This window comes from Xenopus laevis, chromosome 9_10L, assembly GCF_017654675.1.
Source record: "Xenopus laevis strain J_2021 chromosome 9_10L, Xenopus_laevis_v10.1, whole genome shotgun sequence".
In the NCBI taxonomy this organism is placed as follows: Eukaryota; Metazoa; Chordata; class Amphibia; order Anura; family Pipidae; genus Xenopus; species Xenopus laevis.
Window position 1 is genome coordinate 81,313,573 of NC_054387.1, and position 22,430 is coordinate 81,336,002.

Sequence of the window (22,430 nt, forward strand, 5' to 3'; positions counted from 1 at the left end):
AAGTCAGCCATTAAAACTGGTAAGAAGGAGCAAGCAGTTGCAGGACATTTTATTGAAGCAGGACATAATGTCAACCAGTTAAGATTCCAGGTGATTGAAGTGGTTACCCCAAAACGCCGAGGGGGGAACAGGATTAAAACACTCCTATACCGAGAGGCCTTCTGGATCAGGAGACTGGAGACATTATGTCCATTGGGTTTGAATAAAGAGTATGATCTCAAGCCTATTTTTAGATAAAACTATTTTAAATTAAAAATATTTCCCTTCTTATAAAAAAACTTTTTTCTTATATACTGTTTTTATCTTGTATTCTTGCAGGTTTCCTGCAGTATTATTACAAATGAACTTTCTTCACCTATACTTGTTGCACTGCTCACCGGATGGATACTTTTTATGTAATGTTACCTATTTTTATTGAATGTAACAATGTGTTTCACATGATTGTAATTTGTTGCTAATTGTCCACTAGAGGGCACTAAATGTTTAAATACTGGTGTAATGGTTGTCAGTTTAGCTTGAAAAAGGGCCAAATGAGGCCTGAAACGTTGCGGTAATGCCCGTCACTTGAGCAATAAAGGCATTTTAAACTTCAAATACAATTTGTGGTGCTGTTCATATCATACTTTAAACACATTTCACAGACAAGGCCAGATGAAGCAGCTTTCCCTGCTTTGGGATTGCAAGAAGAGATCCTTCAGATGAGCATATTGCAAACACTGTGAATCCAGAGCTGCTGATTAACTATAATGCAATAATGTAATGTGGTGCATTCATCCACCAAAATAATGACCATTAGCTTGAATGTCACTTTCAAAGCAAGGAAATTTGTCTTAACCAATTTATTCTTTTAGATTACCATAATAGATTCTTTTAGATTGACTTAAGCATTTACTACTCACACCATTACCCAAAGGGGTTCTTAGGTTGGGAAATTATCCAGGTAAGAGGTAATGGATAAGTGGAATTACTGCACTGATACCTGCCACAAAGAAGGAGAAGCAAGGGGTACCTACTAAAGAAAAACCATTTATTATGTACACACCATTTAGATCACTAGAGAATTTTAGGGCATTAGGGAAAAGAAACGTGCAATTTTCATTGTTATTACTTGTGGAGATTAAAATAAAACTACAGGCTTTAGATCTCTTTTATACACTTTAATGGGAAGCACAAAGGATTGACTGCACTGCACTGGTGATTACCACGCAAAATAACACTTGCAGAAATGGATACCATTGTGATCCTGGCTGTATGCAACATAGCCCTGCCTATGATTAAGTGTTTGTAACACGAAACACGTAAGGTACACAATAAATCTTTTCTACTTGATTTCTACTATTTGATGAAAGATTGCCTTTATTTGAGTGCCTGCTATAGACTTTCACGCGGTTGTTTGCTCCCCATGCTGAGGGCTCAGGGCGGTGCACCTGGGCCACTTCCTTAATGTGGTGAGTAAATATTATTCTCCATGAAGAACCCTTCTCTACTTAACAGGAACAGCCATCAGAACAAAAATGGTGTCCCAGTGATCGGCTTGCATACTAAATGTAATCCACTCTTGGCTATGGCTGTTATTTTTTGTGGTGGGGGAAATAGCACCCAAAATAAAGGTTTGCTTCAGCAGAATATGATTTTTCTAAACATATAGAGTAGAATACATCTAGGAGGCTTTAGGAAAAACTCCTACACAAATATCCTATACACATGCATAGCTGCCAACATTCTAAAATAAAATCCTGGAACATGGAGTATCACTAGTTGTAAAGGGTTACAATGAAAAGTATATATTTATTGGAAGGACACTCAACTTTATATTTTTGCCCTATTCAAGGCAAATTAACATTAAATATATATATATATATATATATATCTCTTAAATGGTAGGTATGGCGTGAAACTCTATTGTCGTCTTCATATCTGCTTCTGCTTATATAAAAATTAGTGATGTGTGGGTCCAAATGAGAAAAAGGTCTTTCGCAGAAATTGAAGAAAAGGCACGCACGCACACAGTGCAGCTACAATGTGTATACATCGTCTTTTTTTTTTATACTTACAATATCCAAGAAAACCTGGCAGACATCAATAGTGTTTAGCAGCTCACATACATGGTCCTGGCAAAAGAAATAATACATCAATGCAAGAGCTGATAGGTTGTCTTTGATACATTAAGAAACAGCACTCAAACAAAGTAAAGGGCTTGGTGCAATAAAACCATCCATAATCGGACCATATCATCCTCTGTTTACAGCTGTGGATCACAAACTCTGGGGCAGTATTACTTTACCCATAAATGCAATAAAAATGATGGAGGTGGACAGAGGTGACAGCTAGAAGGCTACACTTGCTCACTAAAAGTGGACATTGTTATAGCAAGGAAGGAATCAGCTGAAATCAAGTTATGACGAAAGCTACAGATGCTTCTGCAATCCTACAGAACTGCAAATAAGCCCTTATAGTAAACTCTGAGTCTTCCTCCATCTGAAGATGACCAAAGATATTTAACACAATAGCAGCTTCATTTTAATTTTGACATAGACATCTACATTAAAAATAAGTCCAGTAAAAAGATAAGAAAATAAGGAAGAGCATATTATACAATGCTTGGGACCTGGTGGTTTCCTATTAAGGGATCTTTCCGCAATTTGGATCACCACACCATTAAGTTTGTTAAAAAAAAGTTTTAACCTTAAACAAACCCAATGAGATTTTTTTTCTGCCACCAATATGGATTTATGCATATTTGATATAAGTCGCCATCAGGTTCAAGATACTTTTTTTATAACACAGAAAAACAAAATAATTTTTAAAAATTGGAATGATTTGCTTAAAGGGGTTGTTCACCTTTAAATTAGCTTTTAGTATGGAAATGATACAAATGGAAACAATTTGTAATTAGTTTTTTCTTTTTTTAAAAAAAAAAAATCTGTGTTTTTTCATTTATTTGGCTTTTTGTTCTGCAGCACTCCAGTTTGATATTTCAGCAGCTGTTTGCTTGGGTCTTGTCTACCTTATTATTGGGAGATTGGAATATGAATAGGAGAAGGATCGAGTAAGAAGATAAAAGAATAAAAAGTAACAACAACAATAAAATTGTAGCCTGACAGAGGAACAGATTATTTGGCTGCTGGTTCAAAGATTCAAAGTCTATAACAAAAAATAATGAAGACAAATTTCAAAGTTGCTAGGAATAGGACATTTTATAACATACTAAAATTTAACTTAAAGGTGAACCACCCCTTTAATATGCACTCTATGGCCTTTTCTGTAATTCAGAGATTTCTGGATAAAACCTGTACTGACTGCGCTTAAGTGGTTAATAATTATTTTTATTTTAAAAAAAAAATCACTTCTACTTATGCAAATGTGGTGGCACGGTTGTCATTTTTCTAGTACAAGTATAGGATCCTTTATCCGGAAACCCGATATCCAGAAAGCTCCGAATTATGGAATGGCTGTCTCCCATAGACTCAATTTTATCCAAATAATCCAGATTTTTAAAAATTATTTCCTTTTTCTCGGTTATAATAAAACAGTACATTGTACTTGATCCCAACTAAGATATAATTAATCCTTATTGGAAGCAAAACCAGCCTATTGGGTTTATTTAATGTTTAAATTAATTTGTAGTATACTTAAGGCATGAAGACCCAAGTTACGGAAAGATCCGTTATCCGGAAAACTCCAGGTTTTCCGGAGCATTGTGGATAACAGGTCCCATACCTGTACTTTAAACTAAAAAAAGCACTGTGCTGTTAAGTATAATTTAGAAAGTTGGGGGGACCTAAAATCTCACCTTAAATTCCATAACATCAACAAAGGTAAAGTAGTATAGTGCCAGGTTTTTCAGAATTTCGGATTTCTCTTTCTGAAGTTGTGCAAGCTGTTGCTGCAGAATAAAAATAAACATGTAAACTGTTCATGAACAGGTGCAAAGGCAGCATTCGCTCATAGATTAAAGAAATAGTAAACCCTGTTAGGAAACAGACTTACTGATTAACAAGTCAAACATCTTTCTATCTGGTTAAAAAAAACCATGTAGGGTGTTCCCTCAATACACAGATGTCATCTATATCACACTATGTCAAACAACCCTTAAAGCTTGTTCCTGCAGGGCTTCAGTTTATTTTTTTATGATCAGAATAAGAACAAGCTCTCCCTAAATGTATTACTGTGCTCCAACAGTAATGAACACCCTAACCGATCAAAATATTCAAATCTCATTCAATCGCTTTATTAAACAAGACATGGGGTTCAGTACACAAGCATCAAATAGACCAGAGAAGATTGATAAAAGCAACATAAAACATTTTTCAACCAGGGTTTACTATGCCTTTAAGAGCAGTGTTCTGTATACAGTAAGGTAGAAAACAGTTAAAGGAAGTTGTTCAGCATAAAAACTGTGTAAATAGATAAGTTGTGCAAAATAATTAATTAAGATTAATCTCCTCTAAATGCCTTCCTGCCGGCTAGAATGTAAATTGCTGGCGGATGGCACTCGGATTGATTAGTTTTCCTAAGTCGTCCGAAGTTGCCTTACAAGGAAACGTGGATGACTGCGGAAAATGAAGCGTTCAGTGTACCATCCCGCTGGCAATTTACATATCTGGTGAAAAGTCATTTAGAGGAGATTAGTTGCCCGAAGTAGAATCGATTTATCGCTGGGTGACTAATCTCCCTCAGTAGCCTCATCTGCCTCCATCCTTACAGTCACCGATTAACTCCTGCAAAGCAGGAAGTTGGGTTCAGTTCTGTTAGACATCTGTTCTCTCCAGCCTTTATAAAATATATTTTTGGCTAACTATATCAGAAACATTTTGCACAGCCTATTTATTTATCCAGTTTTTATTTTTACACTTAACTGTTCCTTTAAGCTCAACTTTTGCTGAATAAAAGTTGCCTGTGTAACAAACATTACAATATTTAGTGAAAATTAAATTGAAACATAAGGGGAGCCGTTTGCATCGCATGCTTACATTGGTACGGCCTCTACAGAGTTATACACAATAGGAAATGTAGAGGGCATAGAACACATACCGGTGCCAATTAACACACATTCAGAGCTTTTGAGCCCATTCAGAAATTTTTAGCCCAACCCTGGTCTTCTCAGGCCACACCCGGATGCACCTCAACTCCACCCCAAGCTTCCACTATGGAAATAAGGACTGTCCCATAAGGAGTGTTGGCTGGTGAGAAAGTTACTCCACCCGTCCTGATAAACAGCACACCATCCAATCTAGTAATATGTTAGTGCTATAATCTTATTTATAAAGGCCAGAATTGCTGAAATATTTGACAGATTGCACAGTGCAACACCCGAGTATTCTTAGTCCTCACTTAAAGTGTCTTTTTACTTAATTACTTTGTCTAACAAATCAAACTTCTTGCCAAAGACACATCAAGGCCTGGAAATGAGAAACAGGGCTATGCATGACGTTTTGATGCACAGGATGGAGAAGAGCAGTTGGCCATAAGTGAACAAACAGGAATGAGTAACTAAATGTAAAAAAGCAGGAAAAAGAGGTTTTTTAATCTTTCAGCATAAAGACACATTCAATTCTGAACTTACCAAACAGAATATCCAGGCAAAGCCATGTTAGGCATGCAAAATAAATGTAGATACAAACATAAAATACAGTAAAACGAGCTAGAACTATTTTCCGACACGATACAACACAAGCGACATGAAATAAAGGAAAAAAAAAAAAAGCAAACACTTTGTTAGACACACAAGAATAATGAGCAGAGTTTTAAGAAAGTTACGAGAGGAAAAACCGAGAGAGAAAAATAATGCAGCACATTTAAGCAAAGCATAGATTATATTGCTTGGTCAATGGTTATATCAAGTGATTTGATGGAAGACTCTTCAAAAGAGCGTAAGCCCTTCGCAGCAGGGACTTCAGTCCAACTGTGTATTGCAACTCCTACACTAATGTATTTATATTCTCCAGTTTGTGCGTACAGTTTGTAAAGCACTGTGTACACTTGCAGTACATTTTAAATACATAAAGATAAATTGCAAGATTGCACAGCAGCCCTAATAGCCCCAATAAAATTAGATAAAGCAAATTCACATGCTGATTCCAGAACTGTCACAGACATCTGCCTGGAAGAAAACTACAAAAAGAAGAAGAAATTCAGTTTTGTGCTGGTTATGTAAAAACAGGGAGATGGTAAACTATGGTGGAGATAAAGGTAGTAATGGTTCTTGAGAACTGGGTCCCTGGGTTCAATTCTCATTAAGACACTGTCATATCTTCAATGAGAAAAAAAAAACAATCTGCTCCATCAAAATATGTCAGCAGGGACAGCCCTTTTTTTCTGTAACCCTCTTAGTTATTACATCTTTACTTTGAATATATTGCTATTAAAAGAGAAGCTACAAAAAAAGCCTTTGTGCTGTGTCAGTTTTGGAAGTTTAATAAACAATGGCATGGGTTCCATTTCAATTCAGCTGTAAATAAAGTATTCATATTGCTCTGCCCAATATTCATTTCCTTTTTTAGGTGTGTAACTACTGACAGGCACAGTGCTGGTCTAAGTTCAGCCATACGGAACGGAGAGTGGGCCAATAAAAGAAAAATTGCACATTTTAGGTCCAGTCCCCATTTCATATAGTTGCACTCACGCCAACTCATGTCCCTGTCCCTGTGCAGAGCCAAACAGGAGCAGATCTGCTTATCTCTGCCTACCTACAAAATCACAGATCACAAGTAACACTGTGTGTCATTGTCGTATTGGCTGTAGCAGTAACTGAAGTTCTACCCTATGTTCTTCTCCAACTCAAATCACCAATCTCCTGCATAACGAGACCCAATGCCATAACTAGTTTTACCTGCTTTTACGTGAGTCAGTTTTGGGCTTATAGCCAAGTATGTGCGATTTAACTTACAGAGCATTAACAAGGCGATAACAAATCCTGCACCAACTGGGTAAGAGACAATTCATTGCCTTTATCTTAAATCAACACCCAAAGCTAATTATGGCAATACATTCACAAAAAGCATTCATAACTATTTATATGTTAAAGGAACCACCGAAAGGATATACACATTCAATTAACATTGATTATTATACAAACAGAATGTGAATATCATTTTAAGTGCAAATTCTTTTCATAGACACACCTTTATTAGAGAGTTGAAACAAGTTGCTATGGTGCTAAATAGTGATTTGTTTTTTAGAGACTAAGAGGTGGTTTCCATTTAGGACAATAATAGGGAGCCCAGGGTCGTTTCTCCAATGCCATATTTAGCTGAATGTGAAATACTACCCGTGCCATTAACCTTACAGACAAATCTACCTTTTAGAGTCTGGATGTGCTGCACATAATTCTGATAAACTATTTTGCTCAATTAACATATATTAACATCAGGCACAATACAATTTGATAAAGGCTAAGAGTGCTAGCTGAAACGTTAGCTTTTTGCTGTAATAAACACCAGAATGTTTGCATTAAGTCCTGTGAGTGCGATCCTCGGTCTACATTATACACACATATATATATATACACACACACACACACACACACACACACACACACACACACACATATATATATATATATATATATATATATATATATATATATATACACACACACATACATACATACACTGTATATATATATATATATATATATATATATATATATACACACACACACACACATACACTGTATATATATATATATATATATATATATATATATATATATATATATATATATATATATATATAATCCTTGAAAAAGGTCCTAAGGTGGACTGAAACGTCCGTTTGATACCACAATAAAGAATATTATGTTTTAAGAAAAGGGAGTGCTGGTCCATTGCTAATTGATTTAAATTACAGTATTTTCTTATCCATGACTGGAACGATCTAAACAATGCAACGGAGTATTAGATGTGTCTGAAGCCCACTTGAAGCAGCCATTCAAAATGGCAGTGAGAAAGGTTCTTGTGGGCAGTCAGAATACATATCTCCAGGTAATTAATAGGCCAGCAGCTATGTCAGTAAACTTGGTTTAACATAGACAGGCATGTGCACATTCTTCCTCTCCTCTCTTACTAAAGCAGGCGAGAGCTTGTCACAGGAGCCCCAAGGAATATTCAGAAAGCAATAGTATTATATAGGTAAATAAACTAGACGTTATGTTAAGCAGCATACCACCAAATGTAAATATAGGTTTAACTGTGCCTTTCAGGTTTGGAATAAGCAGTTAATATTTTTCAATAAACAACGTAAAATTGCCTCTTCTGTTTTTGGCATTTCGAGTATATGCAAGTTTGAACACTATAGAATGTGGTGAAATACAGCCTATGCTGGGCTAATGGTGTGCACAGGGGCAATATTTAAAAGCATTTAAACTCTTGAGAAAACTGCAAGTTCTAAGTATTCTGTAGTTTCATTTTAAAATGCAATTACATAAAAAAAAGCAAATCCCATGATTAGTAGCAGAGAATATGCTTGCTTACTGTTCTTTATGGGGCATACTGTACATGTACAGAGAGCTGGCTAACTAAACTTGTTCAATCTTGAGGATCCAAGCAAAGAAATGTGAAGAATGACTCTCACTATCTATCATGCAAGTGCAAAGTAACTACTTTACAACCAGCATGTTCACGGCGTGGCCAGTTTGACATGCTTGTGAAAAGTTTTAAAAACAAATAAATAAATAAATGCAGTCTCTGCCTTACCCTTACTTAAAACCCAAATTTTATAGATATTATAGATGCACCGAATCCAGGATTCAATTCTGGATTCAGCCGAATCCTTGTGCTTAGCTGAACCGAAATTGAATCCTAATTTGCATATGCAAATCAGGGGGAGGGAAATCATTTGAATTTTCGCCACAAAACAAGGTGAAAAGTGAAATATTTTTTCCCACTTTTTCCTCTCCCTCCCATAATTTGCATATGCAAATTCGTATTTGCCTGAATCTTTCATGAAGGATTTGGGGATTCGGTGCATCCCTAACAAATATGCCAATTTGATAAGATTACTAATAGGTCACTTATGATGATATAAATTAGCTGTTGGTATTTGTTCTGAGGGTGCAACATGCATGTAAAACATCTCTATCAACTATAAGAAAGAGGAACTTCAAACCATAAAGAGAAGCTGATTTTATCATTATCAGTCATAAACATGTCTTCTCCAGTACATCCTCAGATGTGCTTCAGAATGACCAATGGTTTAAAAGGGGAAATTCATGGCTAGAGAATATAGCGAATGGTATTTCAATATATTTGGAAGCTGGCCTTATTTTTAACATTTATGTTCTGCAAACTTCAAGTTACAAATTTAAATTGAGATAACAATTTAAATTGTAGCCAACAGGCAATGTGTTGTGCCAGGCATTTTTAGGACAGCTCTACTGAGTATGTGTCTCAAGCAACTAGTGCAGTAAAGTTCAGTAAATACACCCCAACACCAGAATCTGATTGCTTCCAATACCTGGCCCACATTAGCTGCATCCTGATTTATCTAAAAAACATCATATCAGCTTAAACTTTTATAAAACAGGAAAAACTACCACAAATGATAAGATTTACTTACATTATTATTGCGTGTTTCAACTGCTGGGAATTTCCGGACAATAAACTTGACGGCAGATTCAAGATTTTTGTCGATCAGATACGAAGGCTTTGCTTTGGGATCCCCACATGCCTAGCAAGTGATCACAGGGAAAAAACATGTAAGAATGTAATTTCTTTTCCATATGTAACAAATGGATAAACTGCACTGAAATGGATGTAAATTTTTTTAGAGGCACACTGTGAAGGCCTGTCAGTGCTGGAAATAAAATTGAGGGAAAATATAATGTAAAGATATTTCTCCTTCAAATGAAAATAAAAGAAATCTAAAAAAAAATGTTCTTTGGTTTTGTTGAAAAGAGAAATGGAGAGCTAATCCTTGAAAGAACAGAAAAATAAAATGATCAAAACCTAGCGTAATAATAATGGAATTATAATAAAAGAGCAGTGAAATTAAATATGATAAAATTAAGTTATGTTACCGTGCCGTTTGCTCCCTAAATCTATGAAGTTGGAATAAAAGTGCCCATGTAGACACACACCTTGGCTGCTGGACCTGGTCTGTTTTAAGCAACATACTGGCATGTAGATGGGCCAACACAATAGCCTCACCAATCGTTAACTGATCAGTATTTGATCAGACATTTATCAGGCAAGGCAAAAATAAGATGCTGGAGACCTCACTAGAATGTGTACAGTAAAAACCTGCTTTTAAATTTCTCGGGGGACTGATTGAAACAAAAGTAAAAGCCAGGAAAAAACGAATGAAGTGCAAGAATGCAGCACAACAAACGGTGATTAATCTTGGAAGACGTAAATTTGGGGTACATAAAATCTGGGTTCTATTGTATTTGGTTTTTAAAGCTCGGCATAGGTGCCAATTACTTTTAGGATTCTAAAGGTTATTTATAAATTGCAATTGCTATTAAAAGCAGCATCTGTCGGTCTACATTATCTGCACTACTGGCTCTGACTTCTGAAACATAGTTGCAAGAAAGCTGATTAAAGCCAATTCAAATATATGGAGGGTGCCCACCTCATGTTACATTGCTTTAAAAGTCAGACAAAGAACAGTAATGGATAAACAAATAATGCTTTTAAATGTAATTTACAAATTACACACACACACATATATATATATTTTATTATTATTATTATTTTTTTTTTTTACTATATCTGAGTACTGTATGTGTGTTTGGCCAACGTGTCTAGACAAATCTTCAACTTCTATGGATACACAAGCATTAGAAATTGGCACACTTATTTTTAAATGATCACTTACATTTTAATAAAAGGGTGGGATTAAAAAAATATTGTAAAGCTATATGTTTTCCCCATAGTTTCCATTTCAGAGATTCTGTATATGCCTCCAAATACAACACAGGATATCTATGAGATATGTTCTGTAAGGTATCGTGCACTACTCCCTTTATTATTAATAATAATAATAATTATTCCTCCCATGTCAGTTGCTCTGGGAATCTGTAACAAAGAAGACACTATAAATGGCAACATAGTGGTAACCTGGGGAAGCTCTTGATTTGTCCTTGTCCCAGGGTTAATGGACCTAAAAATATTGATTAAGAGAATTGGCACTATATAACGCAATATATTGAGCACTTAAAGGAACAGTAACACCAAAAAATTTAAGTGTTTTAAAGTAATAAAAATATCATGTAGTGTTGCCCTGCATTGGTAAAACTGATCTGTTTTGCTTTTGTCATTTGAATGGCTGCCCCCATTGCTACACAGCAGCTTATTATGTAAACAATAGTAGTGTTTCTGAATCAAACACAGCAGTTTTACCAGTGCAGGGCAACACTGCATTATATTTTCATTACTTTAAAACACTTATTTTGACGTTACTGTTCCTTTAAGATGTCCATAAAGAGTAAATTTGAAATTGTCCTTTTTTCTTCTAATTATAACTGCAAGTTTTCACACTCACTTTAATTATTGAATAATGGCATTTTAAAAGCACTTAAAACTCAATCAATGTGGCAATGGCACAGTTAAGTCATAAATGCCCTAATACAGAAATGTCTACATTTGGTGTGAATTTGCCCCACATCTGCTGTACTGTATCAGCTTGAGACTGGGTCATTCAGTTTGGTGCGCCATCAGAAAGCAGCCAAGTGGCTTAAATCATTGCCCACATCACTGCTTACTTGTGACCGTCACCTCATACAGCATGTTAAAACTGGTCACACATGCTCTGCTGATCATTTTGCCCAAGGTTCAAGCACCCTAAGGAAAATAATTTGGAAAGGATGGATAGAAAATTGCACTGATCAAATCATGCACTCTGCAGGCAGAATGTTCACTGAATGCATTGGAATTGTGAGCCTTCAATTATTGAACAGCTCTTATTATACAGAGCCCTATCCCAAAAATAGATACACAGACATAATTCAAACTACATAGGGGCACAAAAGAATACCCGGAGCAAATTTACTTTTTAGAATGGGTTTATTTATTTCAATAGACCTGTTGCTTTTCTAATTTATTTTGAAACTTTTTTTTTTTTTTTTGCTTTTAAAATTTTAAGCAGATTTGATTAGTGTTTGTACACTGCCAATATATGTGTTATAGGAAATGCACTTAGCAAAAGATTAATTTCCCCCCTTGCAAGAAGCATTCCTCACCAAAGCTGAACCACATAGCTATATATTCACAATTGAAGCAGTGCAAAAACTACTATAATGAAATCTTGTAAACGGATTTAATTTTTTAAAATGCTCAAAAACAAAATCTGTTCAGAAAAGCAGACCAAAGTATTCACTCAAGGTCCACTCACAATCTGCCTTTTAGCATGCTTAATATAAACACTTGCATACTAGTTTAGTGAGAAACACACTACAAACTTTCTACGACCAGGCCGAATTCCATTATAAGTATTCCTTTCAAATATGGAGAAATAAACAAAAATATCAACCATCACAAAGGCAGTTAATTTCACAGCAAGTGTAAACTGCAGCTCACTCCAGTCCAACTCTTGCAGTGAGTCTTGAACCTGAACTGTCGCTTTAAACCCATAATTGCACTTGTACAGCGTTTAGTATCTTAAACAAGTCTGATAAAAATAAAACAAAAGACGTTAAAGGGAATGGAAAAAGAATCAGGCCACCAAGTGCAGTTAGTCACGTTAATGTTAAAAGCAAAAGGATATAGATTAAAAATGGGGTCATGCTGGTATTACTTAATATACAGTACATACATCCAGGTCTATACATATATAATAGATTGTAGGAGAGGATGTATCCCAAATGTGTCACTCAGAGTGCTGCATGCACAAGTGCACCTTCCATGCTTGGCAGATCATGTACTGAGTAACGAGTGACAGGGCTAATTGCTACTTAGCTTTACATCACTGAATTTTATGGCCGTGCTTTAGGTTACAGAGAGAAAAGTCATGGAGAATGAGGTTGATTTCAAAGCGAGCAAAGGGAAGGTGAAAAGTAATGCAAACCTTCCAGACTTGTCCTTGCTGAGGAAGCATTTAAATGAAAAAAGAGAAAGTTACATGTAAACATTGAATATTAGACTAACATGCAAGTATAGCTTAGGACTACAAAAATACATATGTACAAATTTCCTGCAATGTTGTATTTTTTTTCACAATTTCTATTTACATCAACAATTCCACATTTAAAACAATGGCTTGTGATAGTGACATTTGGCATACAGTGCAGTATTGCTTCCTTTATCTTTGTATTAAACAGAGATGGCTGCTTTGCAGATGTCAGTTACACAGATTTCTTACCCAGTTACTTTTTGGTTGGAACACTAACAAATAGAGAGGAATGGAGCCATAGGGACTCATCTGAAGGAGTTAAGATGCTGCAAGTATAATACCGTTTAAGTGCTTTATGAGCATTACAACAATAAAACCTTGATCACATCCACACTTGTGTTCCAAATGGAGTAAGACTGTTATGGGGGCAGTATACCCCTTTTTCAACATGAGACAAACCCTCTTTTTTTCCCAATATTTTGTTATTACACTAAAAATGGTTCTGAGATTGAAAAAGTCACGTACCATTCCATTGGGCTGGCCTCTGTATAAACAACCACCATCACCAGCAGGCTTTGAAATAAAGTGCAGCTGCAAGCTTAGGGCAGCTAAGTGTGCCATCCCGCCGGCGATTTAGATTTTAGCCAGCAGGAAGGCAGTGGGGCTCATTTATCAACACTGGGCAAATTTGCCCATGGGCAGTTACCTATAGCAACCAATCAGCGATTAGCTTTTAAAAGCCAGCTGCAAGTAGAACAATGAATGCAGCAATCTGATTGGTTGCCATGGGTTACTGCCCATGGGCAAATGTGCCCAGTGTTGATAAATGAGCCCCACTGCCTTCCTGCTGGCTAAAATCTAAATCGCCGGCGGGATGGCACACGAATTGCTTAGTTTTCCGAAGTCGCCCGAAGTTTCCTTGTGAGGTGACTTCGGAAAATGAAGCGCTCAGAGTGCCATCCCACCGGCGATTTAGAGGCAATCTCCACGCGTGTCTCTGCCTTTACAGATATAGATGGGTTTTCAGTGGACTGGTGATTCGTTGATTATATATGTTAAAACCAAACTGGAATGTGAATGTCAGAATTGATGTCCAGATCAAAAATAAATGGAAAGCCAATACCTTGTCTGCTACAAACGGGTGAATCCCAAACTTTATTCAATGGTGCTCACAACACTTCAGTGTTTTGAACATTGAAGTGTTGTGAGCACCATTGAATAAAGTTTGGGATTCACCCGTTTGTAGCAGACAAGGTATTGGCTTTCCATTTATTTTTGATTATTTCACTGGTGAGTGGCTAGGCCAGAGCCTCTACCCAATTCCCCTATCTGGACTTTAATGAGAATTGATGTCCAAAGACATTGCATAATTAAACAAAAGGCAAAAAGTATGTTCACCATAAGGCTATTCATTGACCTAATGCTCCTTTAACAACAACTGCATCACACTGCATGCTTTATTGGAGTAACACAAGACTAACTGACTTCTTTTGATGTTACATTTCAGTTTTGAATACTGTACTCATGCACTAAATTGACATTAAACAGCTATCCTTTGTGACAAGCACCTGAAATGTAAGTTCTACACATAAAGAGTTAGTGAATTTGCTTCAGCCCAAAAAGCTGAAAACATTGGACACAGCTATCAGATTTACCTGGATCACGTGGAATGAATTTGTTGTGATTAGGAATTGACAGACAGAAAACAATGGAACAAAATTTGGAGCAAAACAAGGCAAATGCATAGTTCATCTCTGAAGGAAAACCACACATACACCTTCACATAATTCCTGTGAAATACTTCCAGATGAATAATAGTCACATTGTCAGGATATAATAATTGAACACCCCAAACAATACACATCATGATATTGATTATTTGCTCCCACCATATATCCTTCTGTCCCAACTGGCCAATGCATAAGGAACTGAAGAAAAAAAAAAGTAAAAAAAAAAAAAAAAACAGCAATTGTTTTCCCGCATCACCACCTACACAAGACAGTCATAGTAGCACAATACAGCCAGCACGGCAGATGGCCAGAGGTACATAGTATTGGGTCACCCAAGAAAAATATTCAAAAACCTTATTTGTCACATTAGTCAAGAAAAATGAACTTTAATTAGACTATATAAATGATGTATCTCGTTTCCTCATTGTCACATCAGATGACTGACTAAGGCTAGGGGCACACGGCGCGATTTTGCCGCGATTCTGCGCTGGGCGAGTTGTCGCTGCGTTTTTAAGCCGAAATAGCTTTGCTAACTTTGGCGCTGGCGTCAATGCAAATCGCGGCGAAATCGCTGCGCTAATTCACACGCAGCGATTCGTTTTCTATTGTCGTCCGAAGTTGCCTCGCTGGGCGTTTCCGGGCGACAGTAGAAAAAGAATCGCCGCGTGTGAATTAGCGCAGCGATTTCGCCGCGATTTGCATTGACGCCAGCGCCAAAGTTAGCAAAGCTATTTCGGCTTAAAAAACGCAGCGACAACTCGCTTAGCGCAGAATCGCGGCGAAATCGCGCCGTGTGCCCCTACCCTTATATGGACACATTAGGTAATCAAGTCACACTAATTAAAGGGTTTTAAACTTTTTTGGCTCAGTGCCACCTTTATCTCATAGTAAGGTTAACAGCTATAAGAAAAAAACATTTGAGGTTTTTCAACTGGCAAATATGAGAAATTAAGTTTGGGAATATATAAATTAATTTGATGTATTATCAATGTGCACACCCAGGACAATAAGATAAAAACAAACAAAAAAAAATTCTTGAAGAACACGCAAACCAAGCGTGATGGCACACAAAGGGCAGCTGAAGAAGAAGTGATATTAGGGGAAAGAACAAACCATAATAAATAAAAATTACTTAAAGCGCAAGGTCACAAGGGCGATTCTAAAACCACGTATTAGATTGTAATTACACATAAAAAAGCAATTTAAATTCAAAATGTAGCCATCATGATAGTCAATACCATCAAAGGAATTATGTCACCAGCATACGTCACAAATACGCATATGCACAATCCATCTCGCAAGAGTTTGGCTGCCATATTGAAAAAACGTGGCGTATTTCAGCGGTGTAATTTCCAAACCTGCTAATCCCATGGAGTTTAATAATATGGTGTTTCGTTGGCTTTTCTGCAGAAAAATGCAAATACTGGCGTTGCATGGCAGATATTGGCTCGCAAGCGCCCCGTGGGAATTGCTATAGTGCGTATTCCATTATTTTCAGTAGGGCTGCAAATTTTTAAAAATGCAACGTAAAAACGCCAGGTGTGACCTCGCTCTAAAGGGAACCTGTTCAATGCTGTACAATAGTAGTAGTCAATTTATAAACACTAATAAGGGTGATACAAGATTCTGCAATTCATACTTAGGCTGAAAAAGATCGTAAGTTTTTTTGGGGGTAGCCTCCTTCCCCCCTACATTTCCTAACATATGGCACCTAAACTATACACTGGGCACATGTGTAGGGCAATATAACAACTCTATTTTATCTTATGAAGCTTTCCCAGGCTTTTGTAGTGTAATGTATTTATTGTTACATATACGTCCATTGTACTTTAACTTGGCGTCATATGCAAATTAGGCATTGCTAGCGTAACTTTGCCTGGTGAAGTGCGGCGAAGCCTGCGCTAGCGCAACTCCGCAGGTTAGTGAATTTGCCCCTTATAGTTTGTAGTATGTCTCGGTCAGCCTGTTTCTATGTCAGATATATTTATGTCTGTGACTGATTTACCCATGCTTGCTTCTGAAAATGACAAGCTGAATGAACATTTAAAGAAAAGCAATGGGGCTTTGGCAGGCTGTGCTGGCAAAAATTAGCCAATGCAAGAAAAAAAAAGTCATTTTTTTTTTATCTAAAAAATCGCAGCTGTGACACTGGCACCAAATGACCGAGCATCTCTCTGTAAATATAATTATATAACTGCCAGGTGCATAGTTTATTACCCAGTCATTCTGTATTGCTGAAAGTGGGAAGAGCTCTTGGGTAGTTATTAGGATTAACACTAGTTGCTAGAGTCTAGTATTTCTGTCTCTACTTGCAGATTCTGCATTGCACAATATTTCCATCATACTAGAACTTTAATGTTACCTACACAACATCTGGGGGGGGGGGCTACATTTTGTTAATTATATATTATTTGAGGTTGTTCCAGAGATATAAAGATATTATCTGGGATGGTCATGACGGAGTTTTCCTTTCCAGATAAGGAATATTTAATATATCTTAAGGGGTGGTTCACCTTTCAGATAACTTTTAGTATGGTGTAGACTGTAGAGTGATATTCTGAGACAATTTGCAATTGGTTTTAATTTTTTAAGGTTTTGGAGTTATTTGGCTTTTTATTCAGCAGCTCTTCAATTTGCATTTTAAGCAATCTGGTAGCTAGGGTCCCAATTACCCTAGCAACCATGCACTGATTTGAATAAGAGACTGGAATATGAATAGTAGAAGCCTGAGCAGAAAGAGAATAAAAAGTAACAATAACAATTAATGTGTAGCCTTAGAGAGCATTTTCTTTTTAGAAGAGGTCAGCGACACCCATTTGAAAGCTGCAAAGAGTCAGAAGAAAAAGGCAAATAACTATACAAAATAACGAAAACCAATTGAAAAGTTGCATAGCATTGGCCATTCTATAACATACTAAAAGTTACCTTAAAGGTGAACCACCCATTTAAAGAAACATGAACATAGTATTTGCTTAAAATTAAGTCAACGGTATGGTAGATCCAAACTCAGATATCATTAAAGGTAGAACTACATGAGCACTTTTAGCTGAAATAGAATCCATTCCGACGCACTGAGATGAATCGCAGGTGTCATATCGGATGTCGGATGCGCCGAATCTAAGGTACAGTAAGTAATAGGAATTTGGCGCATTCAACGTGACGCCTGCGATTCTTCTCAGCGCGCCGGAAGACAATGTTATGATAGGTTTCATTTCTGGTGTCAGCATACAGGCTTTGCCTAGTAATTCATAACAAATCTGCCTTAAAACATTACAGCCTTGTGCAACACTGATCTCCGTCAGGATTACATGACTTGCAAATTGCTTATTTCTTTTCTTCCTTTCATTTTCATCTGTGGCTTATGGAATGCACCTTTCCCTCCTAGGTTGCATTTGCAAATTAGGGTTTGGATTGAGTGCATCCCCAATTTTGCATTATAAATCATTAAGTAGATGTATATACTGACCTTTTAAGAGAAGTTGACTTTTATAAATGTTAAAACAGCACAGGTTATGCTCAAAGAGCTCTATTAAGATGGAAATGAATGGGAGCTATCACACTGATCCAACCCCCAAAGGAACATTGGTCTCCACTGGCCAAAATATTTTAACAAGATATTACTTTTAAACACCAGTAGCTTAGTCACAGTGTCCTTGATTTATTTATTAAAAGAGCATTTTACAAGTACACAGTGTCCTTGCCCTTCAAAGCATGAGTGGGTGTCATTTCTGACTCACTGAGTCTTCAAATAAATAAAAGCATTTATTGATACATATTAATCGTCAGAATAAACTATGCTAATATGTTTCAATTAAAGATTACAGTTACATTTTTTTCATACAATAGCTTTCTTTTTGATTCTATGGCATGTGTACTACGGTATGCAAGATTTTGTATCCACTGCATGAATCTTAAAATGGTATTTGCTACATGCTTACACCACAGCTGGCCCATGCATGGGCAAATTATTAATTCGCACAGAGTGCAAACCATTTGTCTGTACAACGTATGGGAAAACATCCTAAGTTTCAAAATCTACTATGCAGTCCTTTCCTACAGGGCCTAGCCAGCCCCACTGGCCCAACAATCAGATCAGACCACCTGGCCCAACAAGTGGACAGCTAGCTAAACACTGTTACAAAGTAACTGAAATAGAAATATATGCAGCATGTCACTAGCTGCAATAAATTCTATATAGCCACAACTTTAGAGCAAATTAAAGGACACGTAAACCCTCCTCACACGTAAACCCTCCCCACAAAAATTGAATCAGTGAACAGCTTCTTTGAAATCTTTAGAAACTTATCACTCTGTTTGTTAAAAGGTTACCAGTAGGGCCGCAGCATCCCCATAATGACTTAGAATTCCTTCTCCTCCTCTAACCCACTCTGCCCTCTACCTCAGGAATTTACTTTGCCTGTTGACTTATGAGCATACTCCGTTCTTCTTAGCTCAGATTACTAAACACACCCTCCAGTCTAACAGCCAATGAAGAGATAGCATTGCTGGTTCCCATAGAAACTCTAGCTGTCTGATCTTATTTTTTCTGATAACCACCTCTCCTGAGCTCAGCTTAACTATTTAACCATTACAGTGCTCAATCCCAGCAGAACTTTTTATCAAAATATGTTGTGCTTGTGTAAACCTGCAGTCTGCATTGCATGAACTTTACAGCATACAGGTGTCAGTGTTACTGGTGATGGGTCAGAGGGAAAATGGCTGCCAGGTGAAAGCTGCTAATTGTTTTAGGAAAATCTGATGCCACTGGCAAATGGAGGGGGTATATGTACAAATGATGTTGGTTGGGAGGGGAAGATATGCCCAACTTATGTACATGGTAGAAAAATGTAGGCTTAAGGGCTCCTACAGACGAGCGTTTTTAACTGCGATCCCCTGCGTTAAGGTTTCATGCGTTCAGCCACAGGGGAGCGGATGAGTAGACGCACTGAATTCTTTTCAATGTGGCTGTACTCAAACAGACGCATGTAAGCGACGAACACAGGTTGAGACGCATGTTGCATTTTACCTGCGTTCGGTGTGAGTACAACCACATTGAAAAGAATTCAGTGCATCTACTCCTGCGCTTCCCTGCGGCTGAATGCATTAAAACCGGAAAGCAGGGGAGCACAGGTAAAAACGTGCATCTGTAAGAGCCCTTACATGTCCTTTAATCAACTGGCGCTACAATTCGACCAGACGTGAGGCCTACACCCAAAATCAACTATAAATGCAAAGTTTCTACTTTGAGTGAAGAGCCACGCCGAGGGCCATTTCAGTAGTAAAAGGCAAAGGTGTATTCATGTACACACCTGTATATATTATATACTACGGCAAGAGATGTTCAGTGTTTTTAATTTAACCACTTAACTTATTAATTTGCAGACGAATTTGGGAATATTGTGCTTAAATAGAAGGCAAAAGAAACAAAGGCTGTTCGCTCAAATAAATCTTGCAATCCATACACTCAAAGTCATATTTAAAAAGACAAACCGTTGTTTTTTTTTTTTTTAAAGAGTAGGTAAATACATCTTGCAACCAGGGATTCTTGAGTGTTGTAGTACAACAAGATTTCAACAGTTCCTCCTGTAGCCCATCATTGACAAATGGTATTAATAAAACAAACAACTATTATAACCAGTGAAAAAGATAAAGCTATCATGTGCTACTAATTTGCTAGTATTTGCAGTTGAGTGTAAATTCAAACAATCTGCAATGCAGCCTTTTCATTGTTTGCTTGAGTCTCTCTCCCTGCCCAAAACACAATCCAAAACAGTGACAGTGCTTACTGTGCAACTTTTATTAAAATCACATTTATTATTGGGCCTTCTGGAGTAGTTCAACAAATGCAACACTGGATCAAGACTAAATGCATAATATGATGACTATTAGTTTCTTGGAAATTGGAAGGAGAACATATCACTGCTACTGGAATTAGGTAAATGAGCTTTTGAAGGAGTATAGTCTCATTCGTCCCCTTTTATAGTAAGTACTATATTGTGCTTTAAATAGTTTTTAAAAAAAATACTACCGGTATGTAATTTTGGACAAATGCTGTGCAATGAGAAAAAAAATTCAAACCACAGTGCTTCCTAAACTTAAATATGACTACACTACTAAAGTGTAGGAAGCACTGTGGCTTGAATTTTTTTTCTCATTGCACAGCATTTGTCCAAAATTACATACTGGTAGTATTTTCTCAAAAACTATTTAAATCACAATATAGTACTGTACTATAAAAGGGGACGAATGTGACTATACTCCTTCAAAAGCTCATTTACCTAATTCCAGTAGCATTGACATGTTCTCCTTCCAATTTCCAAGAAACTAATAATCATCATATTATGCAATTTAAGGTTTACAGCCCCCCCCCCCCTCTATATAAGGGGAATATTAACCTATGGCCTCTGTTCATTGCATCTTGGAAAACGTTATCAAAAGGAACTTTCTATTTGCAGGAGGTACATCAGCTGCATTAAACTTCGATTTTAAACATGCCTTCATATATAATACTGTGCCACTTAATCAATATAGTTCATTAACATCTCTAAATGCTAATAGGGAGCATGGTAGCACATATAACAAGTACATGTCTCAGTTATTAAAAGATAAAATCTGAAAACATGCTTTAAACTTTCTATTCACTCAATGAGGGACTTATATCATCCGGACTATAGAAGCATTAAGATAAAAGGCCTCTGCAGTGGTTTACAGAGTTCAAGCCACATCATCGTACTCTGCTTCCCCATTACACACAGTAGCACAATCACCTAAAACGTTATGGTATTGTACATGTGCAAATCCAAAGCGGACACATTTCCAGCTTTCAAATGGGGGTCACTGACCCCATCTAAAAAACAAATTCTATGTAAGGCTATATATTTATTGTTACTTTTTATTATTCATCTTACTATTCAGGCCCACTCCTATTCATATTTCAGTCGCTTATTCAAATCAATGCATGGTTGCTAGGGCAAGTTGGACCCTAGCAACCAGATTTCTGAAATTGCAAACTGCAGAGCTGCTGAATAAAAAGCTAAATAACTCAAAACTACAAATAAAAAAATGAAAACCAATTGCAAATTCTCATTATATCACTCTCTACTTAATACTAAAAGTTAATTTAAAGGCGAACCACTCCTTTAAGGTAAACTGCATCGGCCTGTGGTAGCTTAACCTGCGGTGCTATAAAGTCAATTTCAAGCTTCCCTGGGCTAATGCAGTTTTCTCCTAGATATTCTATTCACTGAAGGGTGTCTAAAAGTTGTGGAACAACCCAATGAATAGGGTTTTTCTTTTGTTAAAATGTTTTAAACAAAGTCCATACTGTCTATACTTAAAAAGCAATATTTTTACACAATATGTCCCTTTTAAATGAGGCACAAAAGTAATTATTTAATTTAATTATTTAAAGTTGCTCTATGCCCCAATGGTATTATTAAAAAAAGCAAGTATAAACTTGCAGCCAGGTCATTGTTCTGAAAGGCCTCTTCAAGTTGTAGTTAAATCCAAATTCTGTCATGAAATAAGTTTTATGAGGGCTTAATAGAAACCATTCTTTAAGAACAAGTTCAGCTGTACTGGCTGGCTGACTTTTATCTTGCTAGAAACTCTACACCTCAACTTCCTTCTACTATACATAAACCAAAAGTT

At 36.7% G+C, this 22,430-nt stretch overlaps 1 protein-coding gene across 2 annotated transcripts in view; it reads right to left on the reverse strand.

The window, feature by feature from the left end:
* Positions 1 to 22,430, reverse strand: part of nckap1.L (NCK-associated protein 1 L homeolog) — an 81,045-nt gene that overhangs the window by 52,432 nt on the left and 6,183 nt on the right. Inside the window, exons 2-5 of one of the 2 annotated variants that reach the window (XM_018234508.2) lie at positions 13,006 to 13,023; positions 9,559 to 9,669; positions 3,794 to 3,886; positions 2,055 to 2,111 (exon numbers count right to left, since the gene is read on the reverse strand). In XM_018234508.2, coding sequence (XP_018089997.1) covers positions 2,055 to 2,111; positions 3,794 to 3,886; positions 9,559 to 9,669; positions 13,006 to 13,023 — 279 coding nt within the window. 2 annotated transcript variants of the gene reach the window in all.